Source organism: Mandrillus leucophaeus, unplaced genomic scaffold (assembly GCF_000951045.1).
Source record: "Mandrillus leucophaeus isolate KB7577 unplaced genomic scaffold, Mleu.le_1.0 Scaffold187, whole genome shotgun sequence".
Taxonomy (NCBI): domain Eukaryota; kingdom Metazoa; phylum Chordata; class Mammalia; order Primates; family Cercopithecidae; genus Mandrillus; species Mandrillus leucophaeus.
The window spans coordinates 3,888,618-3,910,618 of record NW_012101887.1 but is presented as its reverse complement, the minus strand read 5'-3'; the positions used below and the strand labels follow the sequence as shown (position 1 = coordinate 3,910,618).

At 35.9% G+C, this 22,001-nt stretch overlaps 1 protein-coding gene across 1 annotated transcript in view; it reads right to left on the bottom strand.

Annotated features, from left to right (window-relative positions):
• ADGRV1 (adhesion G protein-coupled receptor V1) overlaps positions 1 to 22,001 on the bottom strand; it is a 596,733-nt gene that overhangs the window by 429,950 nt on the left and 144,782 nt on the right. Inside the window, exons 45-50 of the mRNA XM_011978020.1 lie at positions 21,477 to 21,601; positions 17,914 to 18,071; positions 17,671 to 17,817; positions 17,245 to 17,352; positions 13,893 to 14,157; positions 13,057 to 13,179 (exon numbers count right to left, since the gene is read on the bottom strand). Of these exons, the coding sequence (XP_011833410.1) occupies positions 13,057 to 13,179; positions 13,893 to 14,157; positions 17,245 to 17,352; positions 17,671 to 17,817; positions 17,914 to 18,071; positions 21,477 to 21,601 (926 nt within the window). The remainder of the gene's footprint in view (positions 1 to 13,056; positions 13,180 to 13,892; positions 14,158 to 17,244; positions 17,353 to 17,670; positions 17,818 to 17,913; positions 18,072 to 21,476; positions 21,602 to 22,001) is intronic.

Sequence of the window (22,001 nt, the reverse complement as noted above, 5' to 3'; positions counted from 1 at the left end):
TCATTCAACATCTCTAAAGAATGAGCCTCCAGCTCTTTCTCAGACATCTTCTCTTCTAACATTTAAGTTTTTCTTCCATGGCAGCCACACATGCATGCACACCCATGCGCACACACATACACACACACACAAACTCTCTTTCTCTCTGCCCATCTCTCTATCTCCACCTTCCCATCCACTCCTCAAGAAAGGCATCCTAATACTCTTAGGTTAAAGACCATAATCCTTTAAGTCCCTATCTGATTACATCTTCAGTTAAGCCCAGTATCACTGTTCCCTTACTGTCTGTATTTTGGCCACATTTGTCCCTTTTTAGTTCTTACCTAAAAGCACATGCTCACCACCACCGCCTGACCTCTCTGCACATGCTGTTCCCTTTGTCTAGAGCCTGCTCCATCATTAACTCTACCTCTTCAACTTCTATTCAACATATAATTCTCAATTAAATGATTCTTCCTTAAGTTAGGTTTCTGGGCATCTCTTAGACCATGGCAAGTCTTCTCATTTTGTAGTATGAAAGTATTGTAGTCTTTCATAGCAGTTATCCATTTATAACTAGAAACTTATATGTATGATTATATATAATATTTCTCTTCCCTGCTACATACGAAACTTCTTCAGGGCAGGGTTTATATGTAGTTTTGCTTACCCTTGTTTCCCCAGAGTCTACCAATGGGCTTGGCACATAATTGGCACTTAAAATTAACTACTAGAGGAGAAAAGGGTGAGAGGGAAGATAAGTTTATATGTTCTCATGGTCTTTGTCATATTCATTCTTCTTCTTCCATTTAAAGCATTCAGTCACCACCCAGTAATCCGTCAAGTCATTAACCAGAATAAATATGTGATCCTCATAGTTATGGCTCCAATCTAATACTTTTAATAAAATATTTGACACATTCAAAATAAGAAAGCCCTTGAACATTATTTAATGCATAATTTCAGCTTTCAGGAGATCTATAATAAGCCATTCTAAATAATTACCTACAATCTTTTCATACTTCTACAGCCTCAAGTCACAGAAACAAAAGAAAGAAAGAGACCTCACAATGGGTTCTTTAACAAGCCTCTGGCAGAATTTTTCGCAAATTCTTTTAGAAAGTATGCCTATTATATATTTTTTAAATCTTTAAAGAGAATTCTATAACTTTATTTAATGGTCCTTTCAGCCAGCACTCATCATCCTTAAAAACATTCATTAGGCAACTATTTTGAATAATAATAAGTGACTCAAGGAGACATAGTTAGTCCACTTGAATACTTGAGGAATAAGAAAAGCAAACATAATAAAGGCAAAAAATTAAAGGACAAGTAGATAAAAACTAAACAAATATATGATGAAAGACACATAATTTACTCAACAAATCACTTGTTGAATGGATGATAAGTCACTCAAGTTGTATATCTTAGGATAATAACAGATTTATGACTAGCCAAAGTGTTGGCAATGTAAAGAGAAGTTATTTAAGGAAAGAATGAGCAGAACAGAGACAGGCAGAGGACTCTAATGGCAAAGTAAAGATAGTGTGGAGGCCAGGAAGTGATGTAATAGTTCAGGTAGGAGGTGGCTGGAGACTGGGAGAATGTGGTATGGGCATTCCACAGGGATGAGGAGGAAGGAGTAGAAAACATGGAAACAAAGTACAATGTGAGAAACAATCTATAGAAAGTGAGAGGTAAATAGAATGACATCACCAAGAAGGTGAAATAGGAATTCTCTGGCTCTACTGTTTTCTACAGAAATCCAATTTGCAGCTATTCAGAGACAAGAATGCCTTGATGAATATCCCAGAACATGGGAGTGAGGATGAAACAACCCCTTGGACCACAAAGAACAGCTACACTTGAAGTGTAAGAGGAACAGTTTCTCTTTGATTATGTTGCCCCTCCCCCAAGCCAGCACAGTCTGGCACACAAGAGATTCCCCAGGAACTGTGGGTTTTTACAGAGGGAAGAGAGAGTTGAGTTGGAGGCAGACATTCAACTTCCCCAACATTCTGGGCCCATTCACAAGTAACACTCCCTTGTCTTGCCCCACTGGAAACACTGGCAGTATCAACATGGCTAGACCACCTGAGGTCATTTAGAAACAACGAACAGGGGTAGGGCTCACAGTGACGGACATGCAGATCTTGGCAGTGGCTCTGCCTTGTGGCCAGTGGAGGCACACTACCAGAAAGGATACCCAACAGCGTTGCTCTACATGAGGCACAGTTGACAGGCCTCCCAGGCCCAAATCCCTGGCCAGCTTCCACACTCAGCCTTCGTGCTCTCCTTAAAACTTCCCCAGGCCAGGAGATAGCAGCATGTTCATAATTATCTGCTGAGTGAACATCTAGCTCCACCCAAGCCTGGTGATTGAGCTGCAACCCAACCAAGCTCTAGTGTACTCTTAAGTCCTTTCTCAGGCCAGAAGGCAGGGGTACATTTGTGATCATTCACAGAGGGAGCATCTGACACCACCTAGATGCAGCTATAGAGCTGTGACCTAGTCAAGCCCTGGTGATCTCCTTCACAGCCACTTCCAGGCCAAGAAGCAAGGGCAGGTCAGCATTATCCATGAAGGGACCCTCTGGCCCTTCCCAGACCTACTGATTATCCAAAGAGAACATCTGACCCTACTCAGACCCAGCTGCAGAGCTGTGACTTAGCCAAGCCCCAGTACTTTCCTTAACTTCACTCCAAGCTAGAAGTTAAAAGCAGGTCAGTGATTATTTGAATCTAGTCCTGCCCAGACTTAGCTAGTGAGCATCAATCCAACCAAATCCTGGGGTTCTCCTTAAGCCCTTACCAGGCCAGGAGTCAAGTGCATGTATGTGAATGTCTTCTGAGGAGAGCATCTGACCCTGCTCAACTCCAGTAGCTAAACAGCTACTGAACCAAACCTCAGTGCTCTGCTTAAGGATACACTAGTATGGGAGGCAAGCCCATGTCCATGCATATCTATGCAGCATAGTCTGTGGTTCTGCCTACCCCGAGTAGTTAAATAGCAATCTAGACACCTCGCCCAGTCTCCCAGCCAAGTAGGTGGCCCTGCCCAGATACAGATCCCAAACCACAGTACTAGCCAGCCAGGGAAGACAATCCACAACACTGTCTGATCAGAGGCAATTACTAAGCCCAGGCAACAGCTCTGCCTTACTGAAGACCCCAACCAGAGATCTCACTGGATCTCAGAGCACAGCCAGCATTTCCATTTGATCCCAGGTTACAGGTAACAGCCCAGCCCAAGTACAAAACATGATAACAAAGTCTACTTGTCTGGGGTCACTACCAACTAACCCAACCAGAATCCCAAGCTAGACTAAATAGTGAAGTTCTATCACCACCACAGAACACTAGAAAAGCCTGAAAAGGGTGGCTGTTTCCTCACATGTGCAGATGCCAACACAAGGATTTTTTTAAAATCAGGGAAATATGACACCACCAAAAGAAATTAATAAAGTTCCAATAATGAATCTTGAAAAAATGGAGATCTATAAAATGAATGATTAAAAAATTCAGAATAATTCTCTTAAAGAAATTCAGGGAACTATAAGAAAATATGGACCAAAAAGTAAATGCAATTTGGAAAACAATTCATGAACAAAATAAGAAATCTGATCAACAAATAAAAAGAAACAATAAAATCAGGAACACTAGAGATAAGGAATATAATGACTTTCTAAAAATTCAGTAGAAAATTTCAACAGCAGACTTGACCAAGCAGAAGAAAGAAAATCAGTGAATTAAAAGATAGGATACTTGAAGTTCTCCAGTCAAAGCAGCAAAAATAAAAAAGAATGAAAAAGAATAGAGAAGGCCTATAGGAATTATGTGACATTATCAAGAGAACTAAACAGTACATAACAGGAGCTCCCAAAGAAGAGAAAGAAAAAATACCAAGAATCATTATTTTTAAAAATAATGGCTGAAAAATCCTAAATCTAGGGAAAGATAACACTATCTAGAAATTGGAAGCTCAAAGTTCTCCAATCAAATTCAACTCAATGAAGAGTTCACCAAGACAAAAATCAAATGCAAAGAAAGAATACTGAAAGTAGCAAGAGATAGAAAATATAATCACATTCAAAGGAGTCTCAATATGGCTAATTAGCAGAAGTCTCAGCAGAAACCCTGCAGACCACGAGAGAGTAGAATAATAAACTCAAAGTAATGAAGGAAGGGAAAAAAACTTCCACCAAGAATACTTTACTCAGGAAAGCTGTCCTTCAGAAACAAGAAAGAAATAAATTTTTCCCAGACGACGGCTTAGAGAGTTTGTCACCACTAGGCCTGCTCTATAGAATTGCTAACGGGAGTTCTTTAAGCTTAAATTAAAGTCTGATAACTAATAACATAAAACATGTGAAAATTTAAAAAAAACTGAATGGTATAAGTAATATAGTCATGTTCAGGATATTCTAATAATGTAAGGTGATTATATAAAGCAAATTTATCTCTAATATGAGGTTTAAAAGACAAAACTATTAAAAATAACTGTAGCTATAATAAATTGTTAAGAAATACAAATTACAAAAAACATTCTGAGATCAAAATCAAAAAGTTTTAGGGGAGATAACACAAAAATACAGTTTTTGTTTGCTATGAAGTTTTCATCAAATTTAAATAGCTGTTTTTGAGTACAAGACGTTTTATGTAAGCCTCGTGGTAACCACAAAGCAGAAAACTACAGTGGAAGCAAAAACTATAAAAAGAAAGGATTCATAGCAGACCAGCAGAGGAAACCATCAAGCCCCAAAGGAAAACAGTAAGAGAAGAAAGAAACAAAAGATCTACAAAACAAACAGAAAACAAATAATGAAAGGGCAGTAGCAAGTCTGTTCCTATTAATAATTATCCTGAATGAAATGGATTAAATTCATCAAAAGACACAGAATGGCTGAATGTATTTAAAAAAAAAAAAAAGATCCAACCATATGCTGCCTACAAGAGACTATTTACCAATAACGACATTTATAAAATGAAAACGAAGGAATCGAAAAAGGTATTCCTTGCAAATTTAAGTCATAAGAGAAGAGTAGCTATCCTTATATCAGGTAAAATAGACTTTAAGTAAAAAACTATAAAAAGGGACAAAGAAGACCATTATATAATAACAAAAGGGTAAATTCATCAAGAAGATATAACAATTATAAATATATATACACCCAACATTGGAGCACCTGAATAATAAAGCAATTATTAAATGATCTGAAGGGAGATATAGACTGCAATACGATAATAATAGGGGACCCCAGGACCCTACTTTCAACAATAAACTGACTATCTAGACAGCACATCAATAAGAAAACACTGGACTTAAATTATACTGTAGACCAAATAGACCTAACAGACATATACAAAATCTTCTATCCAACAGCAATAGAATATACTTTCTTCTCAAGAAAACAGAACATGTTTCAGGATAGACTGTATGTTAGGCCACAAAACAAGTCTTAACAAATTTAAGAGTACTGAAAGCATAGCAAGTATGTTTTCTGATCACAAGGGCATTAAGCTAGAAATCAATAACAGAAGAAATCTTGGGAAATTCACAAATACATAGAAATTAAATATACTCTAAACAACAAATGACTTGCAGAAGAAATAAAAAGATAACTTAAGACAAAAATAAAAATAATATACTAAAATGTATGGTATGCAGCAAAAACAGTCCAAAACGGAAAATTTATAGCAATAAACACCTGTATTGAAAAAGAAATAAAATCTCAAATAAACGGTCTAATATTACAACTAAAGGAAATAGAAAAAGAACAAACTAAGCCCAAAGTTAACAGAAGGAAGCAAATAACAAAGAGCAAAAATAAATAAAAGACAGACTAGAAAAACAAAAGAAAAAAAATAAAACTAAGAATTGTTTTTTTGAAAAGAAGAGGCTGACAAACCCTTAGCTACATCAACTAAGAAAAAAAGTGAAGATTCAAACAAAATCAGAAATAAAAGTGGAGACATTACAACAGATACCACAGAAATACTGAAATCCAAAGATCAAGAGAAACTACCACAGTTATGTGCCAAAAATTGGATAACCTTGAAAAAATGAATAAATGTCTAGACACATAGCACCTACTAAGACTGAATCATGAAGAGACAGAAAACCTAAGCAGATCAATAATGAATAAGGCAATTAAATCAGTCATAAAAAGACTCATATCAAAGAAAGTCCCAGAACCTGATACCTTCATGGCTGAATTCTACCAAACATTTAAAGAACAAGTACCAATCCTTCTTAAATTATTCCAAAAAACTGAAGAACAGAGGATAGTTCCAAATTCATTTTACAAGGCCAGCATTATCCTCATATAAAGGCCAAAGACACTGTAAGAAAAATAATTACAGGCCAATATCTCTGATGAACATAGATGCAAAAATCCCTACTAAAGCAACAGCAAATTAAATTCAACAATGTAATAAAAGAATCATTCACCATGATCAAGTGGGATTTAATCTTGGACTTTATGGATAGTTCAATATATGCAGATCAGTAAGCGTGATTCACCACACTAAGAAAGTGAAGAATAAAAACCAAATAATCATCTAAATCGATGCAGAATAAGCATTTGAAAAAAATCAACATCCTTTCATGATAAAAGTTGTCAAAATAATAAGTATAGAGGAAATGTACTTCAACACAATGAAAGTCACATATAACAAACAAGTAATCAACATTATCCACAATGGTGAAAAGTTGAAAAAGATTTTCTCCAAGATCCTGGCCAAGATAAAGATGCCCACTATTGTCACTTCCTTTTAACATAGTTCTGAAAGTTCCAGCCAAAGCAACTAAGCGAGAGAAAGAAATAAGACATACCTAAACAGGAATGGAAGAAATTAAATTGTCTCTGTTTGCTGACAACATGTATTATATTTGAAAACCCCAAAGCTTGCATTAAAACAAACTCTTAGAACTGATAACTGAAGTCAGTAAAGTTGCAGGATACAAAATCAACATACAAAAATCTGTAGCATTTCTATACACTAATAACTAGCTATCCAAAAAAGTTAAGAAAACAATCCTGTTTACAACAGCAATAAAAAATAAGATAAAATATTTTGCAGTAAATTTAACTAAGAAAATGAAAGACTTGTATACTGAAAACTGTACAACACCGATGAAAGAAATAGAAAAAAACACAAATAAATAAAAAGATATCCCACATTCATGAACTGAATGAATGTTGTTAAAATGTCCATGCTAACCAAAGTGATCTACAGATTCAATGCAGTCCTTATCAAAATTCCAGTATCATTTTTTCTATTTTCACAGAAATAAAAGAAAATCGTTAAATTCTTATGAAACCACAAAAGACTCTGAATAGCCAAAACAATCTCAAACAAAAAGAACAAGGCTGGATGCATCACACTACCTGACTTCAAAATATAAAGCAATTATGATCAAAACATCATGGTACTGGCATAAAAACAGACTGACTGATCAAATGGGATAGGATAAAAAGCCCAGATATTAATTCACACATTTACAACCAATTGATTTTTGACAAAGGTGCCAAGAACACACAATGAAGAAAGAGTGTCTATTCAATAAATGGTGTTGAGAAAACTGGATATCCACATGTGGAAGAATGAAATTAGATCCATATTTCACACCAAATACATAAATCAACTCAAAATAAATTAAAGACGTTAAGCTATAAACTACTCAATGAAAACAGGGAGAGTATCTTCATGACATTAATCTGGGCAAGGATTTTTTTGATTGACTCCAGAAGTTCAGGCAACAAAAGCAAAAATAGACAAATGGGTTTGCATCAAACTAAAAAGCTTCTGTACAGCAAAGGAAACAATTCACAAAATGAAGGAACAACCCAAAGAATGGGAAAAAACATTTTAAAATCATACAGCTATCTAATAAATGGTTAATATAACTCAATAGCAAGGAAACAACCCAATTAAAGAATATGCTAGGCAGGGCCTGGGGGCTCATGCCTGTAATCCCAGCATTTTGGGAGGCTGAGGCGGGTGGATCATGAGGTCAGGAGTTTGAGACCAGCTATGCCAAGATGGTGAAATTAGCCGGGCATGGTGGCGGGTGCCTGTAATCCCAGCTACTTGGGAGGCTGAGGCAGGAGAATCACTTGAACCTGGGAGGCAGAGGCTGCAGTCAGCTGAGATTGCACCCCTGCACTCTAGCCTGGGCGACAGACCAACTCTGTCTCAAAAAAATAAAAATTAAAATTAAAAAAAATTGGCTAGTGTCTGAAAAGACACTTCTCAAAAGATGTCTTATATATGGCCAACAGGTTCATGAAAATAATGCTGATCACTAATCATTAGGAAAATAAAAATTAAAACGAAAATAAGCTATCACCTCACACCTATTAGAATAAATCTTATAAAAAATAAGTGTTGAAGAAGAGGAGAAAAGGAAATCCTTGCACATGCACTGCTGGTAGAAATGCAAACTAGTAAGATGTCATGGAAAATGGTATGGAGGTTCCCCCAACAATGAAACAGAATGATCTAGCAATACCCGCTTCTGTCTGGGAATATGTCAAAAGAAATTGAAATCAATATGTCAAAGGGATATCTGCACTCCCATGTTCATTACGGCACTATTCACAATAGTCAAAATGTGAACTCAACCTATATATCTATGAACAGATGAATGGATAAAGAAAATGTGGTATATATACATGATGGAATACTATTCAACTTTAAAAGAACAAAATTCTGTCATTTGAGACAACATGGCTGAATCTGGAAGACGTTATGCCAAGTAAATAAGTTAGGCACAGAAAGACAAATACTGCATGATCTCACTAGTTGTGTAATCTTTTAAAAGTTGAATTCATAGCAAAGAGTACAACAATAGTCACCAGGGTAGGGAAGAGCAAAAGAATGGGAAGTTGGTGGTCAAAAGGTACAAAGTTTTGGCTAGACAGGAGGAATTTTTGAGAGCTGCACACCAGGGTGACTATAATCAATAATAATGTATAGTACATTTCAAAATAACTAACAGTACATTTCAACTGTATCATCACAAAAATGTTAAGTGATGGATATGTTAATTAGCTTGATTTAATATTCCACATTGTATACATTTATCAAAACATACTACACTTAATATATGTAATACAATTATAACTTGTAAATTAAAAATAATACTAAATTAAAAGTTAGACATAAATAACCTATGATTCCTGGTCAGTAGTTGAGGTGACTGAAGGTTAACACTGCCTATATGTTAAATGTCTGATAAAGAAAGCAATAGTCAGACACCTAAGGGAAAAATTCCAAATACTGACTCCTATATTTGTGCTAAATCCTCCAGTCGTTGCAATCAATATAATTTACTTTGTACATTTTAACACTTGTGCGTTCAACTATCCCCACGCATGGATGTCTCCAAAATCCAAACCTTTAACTCCCAATTTCTTCCTGATTCTAGTTCCACATCTCTACTAATCATCTACACATGCTTCTCTATTATCTCAAACTAGACACCTATAAACAAGTTCATCACATTTCCCACTACAGACATCTTCTGTGTCTTTTCCTAATTTAACACCATTATCCTCCCAATTGCCAAGGTATAATAACTTTTGCTCCCCACATTTGAACAGACATCAAGTGCTGTTGAATCTTCATTTCTAACTTCTCTTTCCCACAAGGATTTTCATTTCTAATTTATCTTTCCCACAAGAATCTTCATTCCTAATTTCTCACCCCAGCTAAGGGCCCTCTTCAACTCTTGCCCAGGCAGTTGCAAGTTACTTCGTCCAGCATATTCTATACACTAAAGCTATGAGGAGTTGTAAAACATGTCTTTGATCATCATTTGCCGTTGAAAAGCCTTCAAGGATTTCTCTATCTCACTACTGTTGAGTGTGATCCAGGGATCTAAGAGACACTGAAACCCTTTTAGAGGATTTCAGAGGTCAAAACTATTTTCATAATAATATGAGCATAATGCTGTTTTCATAATAATGCTGTTTTTCTACTTCACTCTCATTCTTTCATGAGTGTATAGGACTTAGCAGAGGCTAAATGACTGATAATACTGCAGTAGACTGAATTCAGATGCAGACATGAGAACCCAGACTCAGACAAGTACTGCCTGATCTCACCTATATGTGGAAACTGAAAAAGTCAAGTTCACAAAAGCAAATTGTAGAATTGTGCTTGCCAGGGGCCAGGGGTTGGGAGAAGTAGGGCATTTTGATTAAAGAGTACCAACTTTCAGTTATAAGATGGGTAATTTCTGTGGACCTAATCTACAGCATAATAACTACAGTTAACAATAATGTACCGTGTACTTGAAATCTGCTAAGAGACTAGATCTTAAGTGTTTTCCTTTAAAAAAAGGTAAATATGTGAGGTAATGGATGGGTTAATTAGCTCAATTGAGGAAATACATATCACTATATGTATATCAAACTGTCACATTGTATATCTTAAATATATGTAATGTTCATTTGTCAATCAAGCCTTAATAAAGCTGGAAAAAAAGTTAATTAAGAGAATCAGTTGAGCACAGTGTCTCACGCCTGTAATTCCAGCACTTTGAGGAGGGAGGATTTCTTGAAGTCAGGAGCTCAAGACCAGCCTGGGCAACATAAAAAAACTCCATTTTTACACACACAAAAAAAGTTTTTAGTTATGTGGGCATGATGGAGCATGCCTGTAGTCCTAGCTATTCAGGAGGCTGAGGCAGGAATATGGCTTGAACTCATGCATTCAAGGTCGCAGTAAGCTATGACTGCAGCACTACATTACAGCCTGGCAAATGAGCAAAATGCTGTCTCTTTAAAAAATTAATTAAATACATAAATAAAAAGTAGAATATACATACCATGTATTAAACCAGCCATTAAAGATTTTCAAAAATTAAAATAAAACCAATGCCATTCTCATAAAACTGTTCGTTTTAGAAAATATGTCTTTTAAAAATAACATGTTACATTTACACATAATGAGTATATTGTTGTCACTTTAAAATAAATGACTTTAAAATTTCTCAGTTTTAATCTCTTATACAATAAATATGAATAGATTCTAAGACCAAAATGTGTGAAAACTGCTGGATAATTTGAGGCATAGGCACACCATGTGCCTGCCATTCCAGGCCAACTTCTCTAGATTCCAGTGTTGTACCTCCAACCTCAGCACCACAACATTCTGGTCAAATCCTCTATCCCTGACACTTTCACCTACCAATGGTTCCCTCAATGCTACAAACACTTCTGCCTTTATCCTTTGCTCACACCTTCCCGTCTGCCCAAAGTGTGTCCTGCCAATCCACCCAAACATAGCTCAAGCTCTCTCTTATCTCTCTTAATCACTCCAATTCTACCCCTCACAGAGCAAATGGTATTGGTTGTTGAAATGGTTTGGCTCTGTGTCCCAACCTAAATCTCATGTCAAATTATAATTCCCAGTGTTGGGGGAGGGACCTGATGGCAGGTGATTGGATTATAGAGGCGGATTTCCCCCTTGCTGTTCTTGTGATAGCAGGGGAGTTCTCCCAAGATCTAGTTGTTGAAAAGTGTGCAGCACTCCCCCTTCACTCTCTTTCCCTCCACCATGTAAAGAAGGTGCTTGCTTCCCCTTTACCCTTCCGTCATGATTATAAGCTTCCTGAGGCCTCCCAAAGCATGCTTTCTGTACAGCCTGTGGAACTGTGAGTCAATTAAACCTTTTTCTTCATAAATTACCCAGTTTCAGATAGTTTTTTTTAAAGCAGTGTGAGAATGGACTAATACAGTCGTATGCCTTGAATTAGTATCTTAATATTTTTTCCTGCTTCTCCAACCATACATTAAGGCTTTTAAGTAGAGGAATTCTTCATAGCGTTGTAACATTGACTTACATATAATATCAAATTAATAACTGTGTGCCATTTAATTTATACAGAATTGCCATATCTCAATTTAAAAGCAGGACTGTGATTCATCCAGAGTCACCTGTGGAGTCACTCAGGCTTGGCTCACAAATTCTCTAAAGACCTTGACAGGAGACATGATGACCCACTGTCTGTGTCTGCTTCCTAAGCTATGAACACCCACCCCATGAGCCAGCTTGATAGGCTCCCCATGCCAGCTGGCCTCAGCTTCATCTCCTTATTATCACTGGCCCGCCCAAGAGATTCCTTGCTAACCCTAAAATAATCCTACAACCTGCAGACAGCAATAATACCTTGGGTTCTCTCCAATTGACTTTGTTTCTGAAACTACAGTGATTAAAAATATTGCTTATGTTTCTGATGTGTGGATTAAAGTACAGAAGACCAAGAAAGGATTTCAGACTGTGGAGGAGGTTGGGAGAGTTAATGAAAATGGAAGAATTCTCATAGTCATTCTCCAACTTAAAAAAAAATTCTTAAATGCAAATACTTGCTATTGCCAGACACATACTTTCATATTTTAAAAATATATATTTAATGTCAATGTCCCTCTTCATGTTTCTCTAGACAAAATAAATATATTATTTTTATTCTTCACTAATATTTTCCTCCATATTTTAGTTATTCTGATTATTCTCAAGCCAATGTCCATTTTGAAAGTATTAATCTGCAAAAGGAGAACTGAAATTCAAAAGAATTTCAAAAAATTCTAGGATTTCTGGAAGGAGTTTTGTAAAGATCTTGATGTTACATTCCCATTAAAATACCCAGTGTCAGCTGGGCACGGTTGCTCACGCCTGTAATCTCAGCGCTTTGGAAGGCCAAGGTGGGCAGATCACGAGGTCAGGAGATCGAGACCATCTTGGCTAACGGGGTGAAACCCCGTCTCTACTAAAAATACAAAAAAAGTAGCCAGGCATGGTGGCGGGCACCTGTAGTCCCAGCTACTCAGGAGGCTGAGGCAGGAGAACGGTGTGAACCTGGGAGGTGGAGCTTGCAGTGGGCAGAGACTGCCCCGCTGCACTCCAGCCTGGGTGACAGACTGAGACTCTGTCTCAAAAAAAAACAAAAAAAACAAAAAAAAAACCCAGTGTCTGGCAATGTGACACTAAATCTAAATCAATGAGATTAAAATCATTCTGGCTTTCCATACTACCTTTAGAATTGGTAAGCAGTTGAAAAGTCCTTACCTATTCCTGAGGCTGGTGTGAAGGAGTGGATTCTGTTAACAGCAGCAAAATCTAGGGACTGAAAATACCTGAAGGAAGACTGCCCCATCTCCCAGACGAAAATATCAATTGAATTCTGATCTCCTACAATAATGGAATAAAAGTCAAATCTTAACACAAAAGTTACAGAAAAAAATGACAAAATTACATAATAAAACTACAATAAAAATATCAAGAAACAAATTTCTTCAGAATCCATTTAATCTAATAAAAATACAAGCTAATAGGAAGTACGTCAAAAGTCTTTTTTGCATTTACTGCATGACACAAATTCATTATTAGTCATTAACCATGATATAATGTTAAAGAAAGAACAAGGACAATTTTTTTTATTTTTTAGGAATGCTGCAATTTTACCTATGAAAGTTCTACTCAGCAGCAAAAAGCAAATTTTCCTTCCAAGAATATTCTGAAAGAGTATTATAAAAAGTTCTGAATATTATTTATTAATACTATGAATTATTCATGGCACCTTAAGTAAATACATATAAAAAGTTACTTGTTTGCATCCTGGATATAAAATATTCATGTATCTTTCAACTTTACCTATCTACTTCCAATTTTGTTTTAATATAACTTTAAGGTGGTAGTCAGAACACAAGCTTAGGGGCATACTGCTTAAATATTTCTCAAAAATCCATTTACAGCTAACAATTAATACTTATCATCTATCAAGAAATATTATATGGATTAGTAAAAAAGTATTACAAGAGCACTTTCATATAAAATATACCATATGAATGCTAGATGAGCTCAATAACAACTATATATACATTACAAATACTTTATCTTCTCACCTAGAAAGACATTTTTGGCAAATATTAAGTAAATATCATTGGCTGAAGACAAAGCCTCAACTTGTGTTGTCCCACTGACAGGCACCTCTTGAAAGTTAATAAACCCAATGCCAGACCATCTGAATAAAAGGGAGTTTAGCCTGGCATTAGCCTGGGAAATGGCTAAGAACACAGAGCCTCCCTTGTTGAACAAGGCCATGGTCAGCACACCTCGGACAGGGAGTTTTTGATGCAACACGAAGCTTCCTCCATTCCACCTGAAGACCTGAAGGAAATGTTGAAATACAAAACCCTTTATGACTAGGAATTTAGCACTTGCAAGAATGTAATCAATATCGTATGTTTACTCTCTTGGATCCTTTTATTTGGTTAAAAAGATACCTTCATAAAAAAAGAAAGCACTAAAACTGATGCTCCCTCGCTGCTCTCTCCCTTATCTAATCTGTGTGAGTGTGCACATCTATGTCTATGCACATGAGTACACACGACACACACACACAAACAGACACACACACACACACAGTGAATGAAAGAGAAGTTATTTGAAAAGAAATCAGTATCAAATGTACATCTGGGTAAGGGTTGGTAACAGCAGGGAAAAGGAAAGCTAAAACCAGGAAATAAACTAAATATGAAAAATTTAGAAATGAATAAGAAACGTTCTAATGCTGCAATATAATTATCAATTGCTCGAGCAATAGAATACAGAGAAACACCTAAATCCTTTTTGTCCCCATGGTGGCAGTCAATGCACACAAGGTTTCAGGGTAAGTGTTCATAAATGCAAAATTAAAATTCAGACCCTACCTGAAAGCAAGCTAGTCAATGTCACAGAAAATTATACTTATTCAGTCAACAATTAGGAACTTTTAAGCCACAGACATTATGCTAGGAACTATGGATACAGTGGCCTTTCCCTTTATGGATCTTATTAACTATTAGGAAAAGGTAAACAAGAAACATATCAATAATTAAATAAATGTCTAAGTATAAAATGGGTCAAGTACTGAAGATGACAATTAGGATGGTCTGATAGAGAATTATGAAGGTATTAGGGAAATCAAGTTAGAAGGAACGACATGACAAAGCTCTTAAGACAGAAAAAGTTTGTCATTATCTGAATAAAGACAGGAAGGAATTTGATAGTGCTGGGAGATTTATGAGAGTTAAGGCTGGAGAGGTAAGATCATGGAGAACCTCCCATTAGGGTGGCCATAAAATTTATCATCTAAACAGGGATCCTTTAAAGAGTGAAAGGGGCAATAACAATACCAGAACAACAGGCATAATCCAGTGCCTTCCAAGGCAAATCCGGAAATGTAGCTATGCTGTTAAGCCCATATTAAATAATTTTAAATTTATTCTAAGTATAATTGCAAATCATTGAGTAGCTTTAAAATCAGAAATAGCATTAGTCAATTAATATTTTCAAAAAATGCCTCCAGTTACTCAATGGAGAATGGATCCAAGGAGGTCAAGGAAGTTCAGAGAACAGCTAGGAGGATACTATAATGGTGTGGAAGAGAAATAATGGGGACCTGAAGTAGGGAGGAGTAGAGACGAAATGTCTTCACTTATTGACACATATAATCAAAAATACTTACTGATAAACTCGATGTGAAAGAATAAGAAGGAGTAAGTTCAAGACCAACCCGAGAAACATGGTGAAACCCCATCTCTACAAAATACAAAAAAGCAGTCAGGTGTGGTGACACACACCTGTTGACCCAGTCACCCGGGAGGCTAAGGTAGGAGGATCACCAGAGCCCAGGAGGTCAAGAATGTAGTGACCTGTCACGTCACTGCACTGGAGCCTGGGCCACAGAGCCAGATCCCGTCCTCCCTGTCCACAAAAGAAAAAAAAAAAAAAACAAAAAAGGAGTAATCAAGGAAGAAATATCCCAGGATTCTGTCCTAAGCAATTGAGTTTGTGGGGTTGCTACTTCCTGAGATGGAAGCTAGCACTGAAGTAACAAGTTTCATAGTGAAAATCAAAGGTCAGTTTGGGATATGTTAAATATTATGTACCAAAAATACATTTAAGTGAACATATCAATAGGTAGTTAGGTATGTAGGCCTGAAATACAGGGGAAAGGCTATAGATATAATTTAAAAGACACTAGCCTATTGCTGATATTTAAACCATATATGATTGATAACAGTATCCAAGTGAGTGAAGAGAAAGAAAAAAGAAATTTGAACTATAAGTGAATCTTTCTGGAAAACTCCAAGACATCTAAGTTTACAAAAGGGAAGAGGAACTGGGAATGGGGAATGAGAAGGATCTCACACACACACACACACACACACACACACACATACACACACAGAGAAAGAGAGAGAAAGGGAAAAGGAAAATCTGGGTAGTGTCTTAGAAAGCAAGATAAGATTTATATTTGAGGATGAGGTGACTGTCACATGCTGGTGGAATGTATAATGATTACGCAGAAAAACACCCACTGGAATTGGCAACCCAGTTGTCATCGGTGAGCATGGGGAAGTAAAGACAAAACAAATAGATAATTCTTTCAGGATGTCTTACTATAGAGGGGAGGAAGGAAATGGAACAAAACTTAGAAGGGAATGAGATCGGGGAGGAATTTAAGCTTTTTAAGCTGGGTGAAGCTAGAATATTTACGCTGACTGTAGTAACCAAATAGAGAGAGATAGATGCCAGAGATGGAGGGAATAGCTAACCTTATGAGGGCAAGATGGGCACCTATGTGAGAGGCCTGGCTTTTTAGAAGGGACACTTTCTCTGCTGTAGCAGGAATGAGGAATAAGATTGGGTTTCAAGTGGGTTTTTGAATTTGGTGTTGGGAAAATGAGTAATACCCCTTTTGGTAGCTTTCATTTCAACAAGGGAATTAGCTGAAAATGGAAATGTGAAGCATGTATGGAAGTTTAAGGAGTCACAAAAGTTATCAAATAAGCATTACTAGGATTACAAGATCTAGTTTACTAAAGAAATGTGGGATTTCTGAGGTGATACTGAACACCTGTGTGGCAATGCTAATCATGAATTTTTAGTGATACTCTCTGGCTGTGTGATTTTTCTCCACAATGTTTTGCAATTCAGTTAAATTCTAATTAAATGTTCATATTTATTATTACATTATCCTTGGCTCTTGAAGACAATAATATTTTACGACTCTGGTGTTTAAAAATTAACTTTTAACTAACCAGTCTTTACATTCTACTTTACTACAATCAAATTATGGTTTTTCTTTTATACTAAACTGGCAGACCATACCTTTGGTAAATTTCAATTATAATGTTAAAAAGAAAAGCAAAACAAAACAAAACAAAACAAAACAAAACAAAACACCACTTCATTTTAAAAGAATCAAACCTGAGTTAATTCGGAATCATCTCTTTGACTTGCAATGATTAAATAATCTTGGCTGTCTGAAGTAAAATATCTTACTTGAGAACTTTCCAGAATAACAATTGTTTGTACCTGCAAGGACAGAGTGGGAATGAAAACTTAAAGGAGACTTGAACTAAGAAAGCCACCAAACACACTAATAGCATGAGTTACTATATGAAGTGCAAGACTTAAGAAATTTTAATCCCAAGTTACGCATACCTAAGTGTCATTTTAAAAAGACAAAAATATCCCCGGATTAAGATACTTTGCTAAAATGTATATCAACTCACAAAAAGTCTTTTTTCACATTAACATAGAACATACATTATCTTAAAATTTGAACAATCTTACAAATCTTAATTACTTTTAAAGAAAGCAATCTATTTAAAAATGAAACTTTTTTTTTACCAGGAATAATTTAAATCCAGACGTGAATGTATACACACTGTTAAGAGAAGGCTTTTCTTCATTTCTTTCTTCATGAGTAATCACAAAGTAGGGAGAAAAACCGGTGTTAAAGGCCTCACAAGTTTTAGGATTTTCTATATTTAAATCCTAGAAAATGAGGAATAAGAATACAGTAATTCATGATACATCTAAAATTTATCTGCACATTTTATTTTTGTATTATAAAAAAATACTGATGTTTACCTCAACTGGAATAAAAATCCCCTGCCATCGGTAAACAGTAACAGATGATTTTCTTAACATTATACCATATATTAAATTTTCCAAAGTAACGAAACACCAGCCAGAAGCTGATTCATCCAAAAAACTTTGAAATACGGAAAACACAACATCCATTCCCCCTGAAAAACACAAATCATGATTTACTATTTTATTATTCCTTCAAAAACTTATCTTTCTAATTTATTGTTTAAACAATGAGACTACTGCATTTGTGACTACAAATGAAGATCCTTTCATGATGCATGTGTGTATGAGTGTGAAAAGACAAGACACAAGCGAGAAAACTTTACAACAACAACAAATAATTAATTTGTACTACAAATAAGAATTTTCTAAAAATTCTAATTTAAAAACCAAGAAAATGTTTTAACGTTCTGCTTTATACCTACACACACTTTTCTAAGGTGTATTTAGAAATAAATACTAAATGTGTCTGGGCATGGTGGCTCACGCATGTAATCCCAGAATTTTGGGAGGCCAAGGTAGATGGATCACTTGAGGTCAGGAGTTTGAGGCCAGCCTGGCCAACATGGTGAAACCAGTCTCTACTAAAAATACAAAAATCAGCTGGGTGTGGTGGTGTGTGTCTGTAATGCCAGCTAGTCGGATGGCTGAGGCACGAGAATTGCTTGAACCTGGGAGGCGGAGGTGGTAGTGAGCCGAGATAGTGCCACTGCACTCCAGCCAGGGACAGACCCTGGCTCAAAAACTAACTAAATAAATACTAAATGTATATTTTAAAGGGAAATATGCAGAACATGATTTTTATCAACTTCGGTAAAGTTGATAAAAATATAACTGAGAAATTTTATAATAATAAATACCTTTATAGAAGCATGATAAATATTTGGTTTAAAAAATTTATGCTATTAATTTGAAATTACGCCCATCTAAGTTTTCACTTTACATTTTATCTATTTTAAGAATGCCAAGCAGACTCACATATTTCAAATGGCTGTCAAGGTTTTATCAAACTGCTACAACTGGTATATGTTTTAAAATTCTGTACTACAAAAAAAAAAAAAAAAAAAAAAAGGACAAAAATAAAAATCCCCTAACTAATGAAGAGTAAAATTTTTTTAAAAATGTATAATCTCTTAACATGGCTGTTTCCCTTCAAAACATTAAGTTCTTTTTAAATTTTGGTTAGTGGTGTGAACATGATGCAGCAAGTACAACTATCAAGGTTGAAACCTGAGCTCCCTATAAATGATTGATCATTTTTAGATTACCAATTCAAGAGAATTTGTCAATGCCTTACATGTAATATCCAATAGCAATTTCCTTTTCTAAAAAATCCAGCATTTTAAATTCTTATGTTGCTCCCTTTTAAAGGTATACTGCAGATTTTTCATTTAAAGTCCCAAATGGTCCTGACACATGGACAAATCCTTCTCTACAGTAACTCAAGATGACCACAAATGAAGAATAAGCAATGACTGCTAACGATTAAGAATCTCCAACATATGCTCTCATGAGCACTTCCAAAAAAATACATGCAAAGTCCAAGCAATAATGGAGAAATCTAAATTAGAAACCATAATTTTTCTTTTTTTAGATCCCATCTCTACTTGTCTTCTAGACAACCATACCACTATTAATTATGTCCTTTTTCTTCTAAATATTTAATATTTCTGTACCTTTTCCATCCAACCTACACACGCTTGGGTCTCTCCAAACTAAACATGCAAAAAACCTTCTGAATCCTACACCCCACCACTACCACCTTCTCCAGGTCCTATCTTCCCAGCCAAACTTCTTGAAATGATTGCGTATAGTTGAGGTCTCTCTTCTTTCACCTTTATTCAAAATGGTATTCAGTCTCTGTCTTTCTATACAAATAGCCCTTTCTATGGTCTAACGCCTTCTATGTTGCTAACTATAATAGTTATTTTTCAGGTTCTCATTTTACTGGACTTCTCACCAGGGGTTGACACCATTTACTTCTTCCTCCATTTTAAAGCACTCTTCTGCTGGTATCTGCCATCCTGTTTTTTCCTAAGTTTCTTACCAGGTCCTCTAAGTCTCCTTTGCTAGGCCATCATCCCATATCCTCAGCCATTCAACTTGAACCTTCTTATAGTTCAGTCTATAGCATCCTCTTCCCTTCTCCATCTTCAGCCTTTCTTTTCAGATTTACATCAATTTCCATGACTTCAAATACAATATATATAGCTAAAGTTCCCAGGTTTATCTCTCCGGCAGAGACCTTCTTTTGAGTCTAGAGAAATTTATTCTCAAAAGTAACTCAAATTCAAAATGTGTTAAACCACATTTATTTTACTCCCCTTACCAAAATACATCTATTCTTTTTTTTTTGGAATTCCATCTTAGTGAATAGCATGAACTCCTTCTCCCATCCAACTGCACAAGCTAGAAACCTGAATCATCTCTGGTACTTCCCTCTCCTTCACCCTCATATTCAACATCTAGTCTAAGCCACCATCATCTTGCCTCCCTGTATCTTCACTTCTCTTCTGTGCCAACCCATTATTTACATGGCACTGTGAATAACATCTTCAAAATCCAAATATGATTATACCATACCACATTACATATGGTAACTCTCCTCCATTCCTAAACCACTCAAAGGCTCTCCGTTAACACTATTATAAAGACTGGCAACTATAAAATATTCCTTAAGGTCTTGAATGATCTGGTCTTGTCCAGCTATCCAAGCTCAACATTCCTCCTTATTTCTGTACCTACTATCCACCCAAGTTCTTCGCTTATGTGTGTTTTTTATGCCTCAGTTTTCTGCCTTCACAGCTTCTCACTCTCACCTCCATGTTCTTCCAACTCAGTCCTTTGCATAATCAATTCTACTTATTATTCAGTCTTAGTTCAAAGATCAATACCCCTTAAAAGCATTCCCCTATATTCTTTCAACACTTAGAACTTCTCCTTTGAATCACTTACTAAAGTTTAAAGTATACATTGATTTTTACTTATTTGATTCATTTCTGTCACCTCCTAAATTCTAAGATCCATGAGTTCAGTGCCATTCCTGGCATGTGACAGGCATCCAATACATACTTTATTTTATTTATTTATTTTAATTTTATTTAATTTTAATTTTATTTTATTTTTGATGGAGTCTTACACTGTCGCCCAGGCTGGAGTGCAGTGGCACGATCTCAGCTCACTGCAAGCTCCGCCTTCGGGGTTCACGCCATTCTCCTGCCTTAGCGTCCTGAGTAGCTGGGACTACAGGTGCCCAACACCACGCCCAGCTAATTTTTTGTATTTTCAGTAGAGATGGGGTTTCACCGTGCTACCCAGGATGGTCTCAATCTCCTGACCTCATGATCCGCCCACTTTGGCCTCCCAAAGTGCTGGGATTACAGGCGTGAGCCACCGTGCCTGGCCTCAACACATATTTATAGGTGCAATAAAAGAATCAGATTATCTGTTTTCCATTTTCAAATGACCAATAACATACAATTCATGGGAAAAAATATGAATCTTATACATGCGATATTTCTTGGTTACAGAATTTTGTTCTCATAAGAAATGAAACATACTCATGCCAAAAGCTGTTTCAGATACTGTCTCCCACTGCACACTCACAGCCAAACCAATGCCATTAGTTCGAGATACATTTAAATACACGGTCCTGTTGGCTTCTTCGATGTCTATGGAGGTGGCGCTGAAAGAAATACATGGATTGTGGAAAGCAGAAAAAGTACACATTCTACATATTTAAAATATATATCATATTGCTAGCATATACTTAATACACTTTTAAATTTATACAATCCAAGATAAGAAAATACTCAAAATCAGTTACTTCAGTAACTTCACACTATATATTCTGAAAAACAAATAAAATTGTCATTCTTATGTTTCTTCACATATGTATGAAAAACACTTTATAGGAAAAAATGAGTCAGTAAATTAACATATTAATGAAACTAGATTAAAATATTTTTATGATATAAAAAATAAATATTTGTCAGCTTCTAGAAGAAATTTTAAAACCACAATCATGTTAATATATGTTTGAAGAAGAAATTTTAAAACCATAATCATGTTAATATATGTTTGAA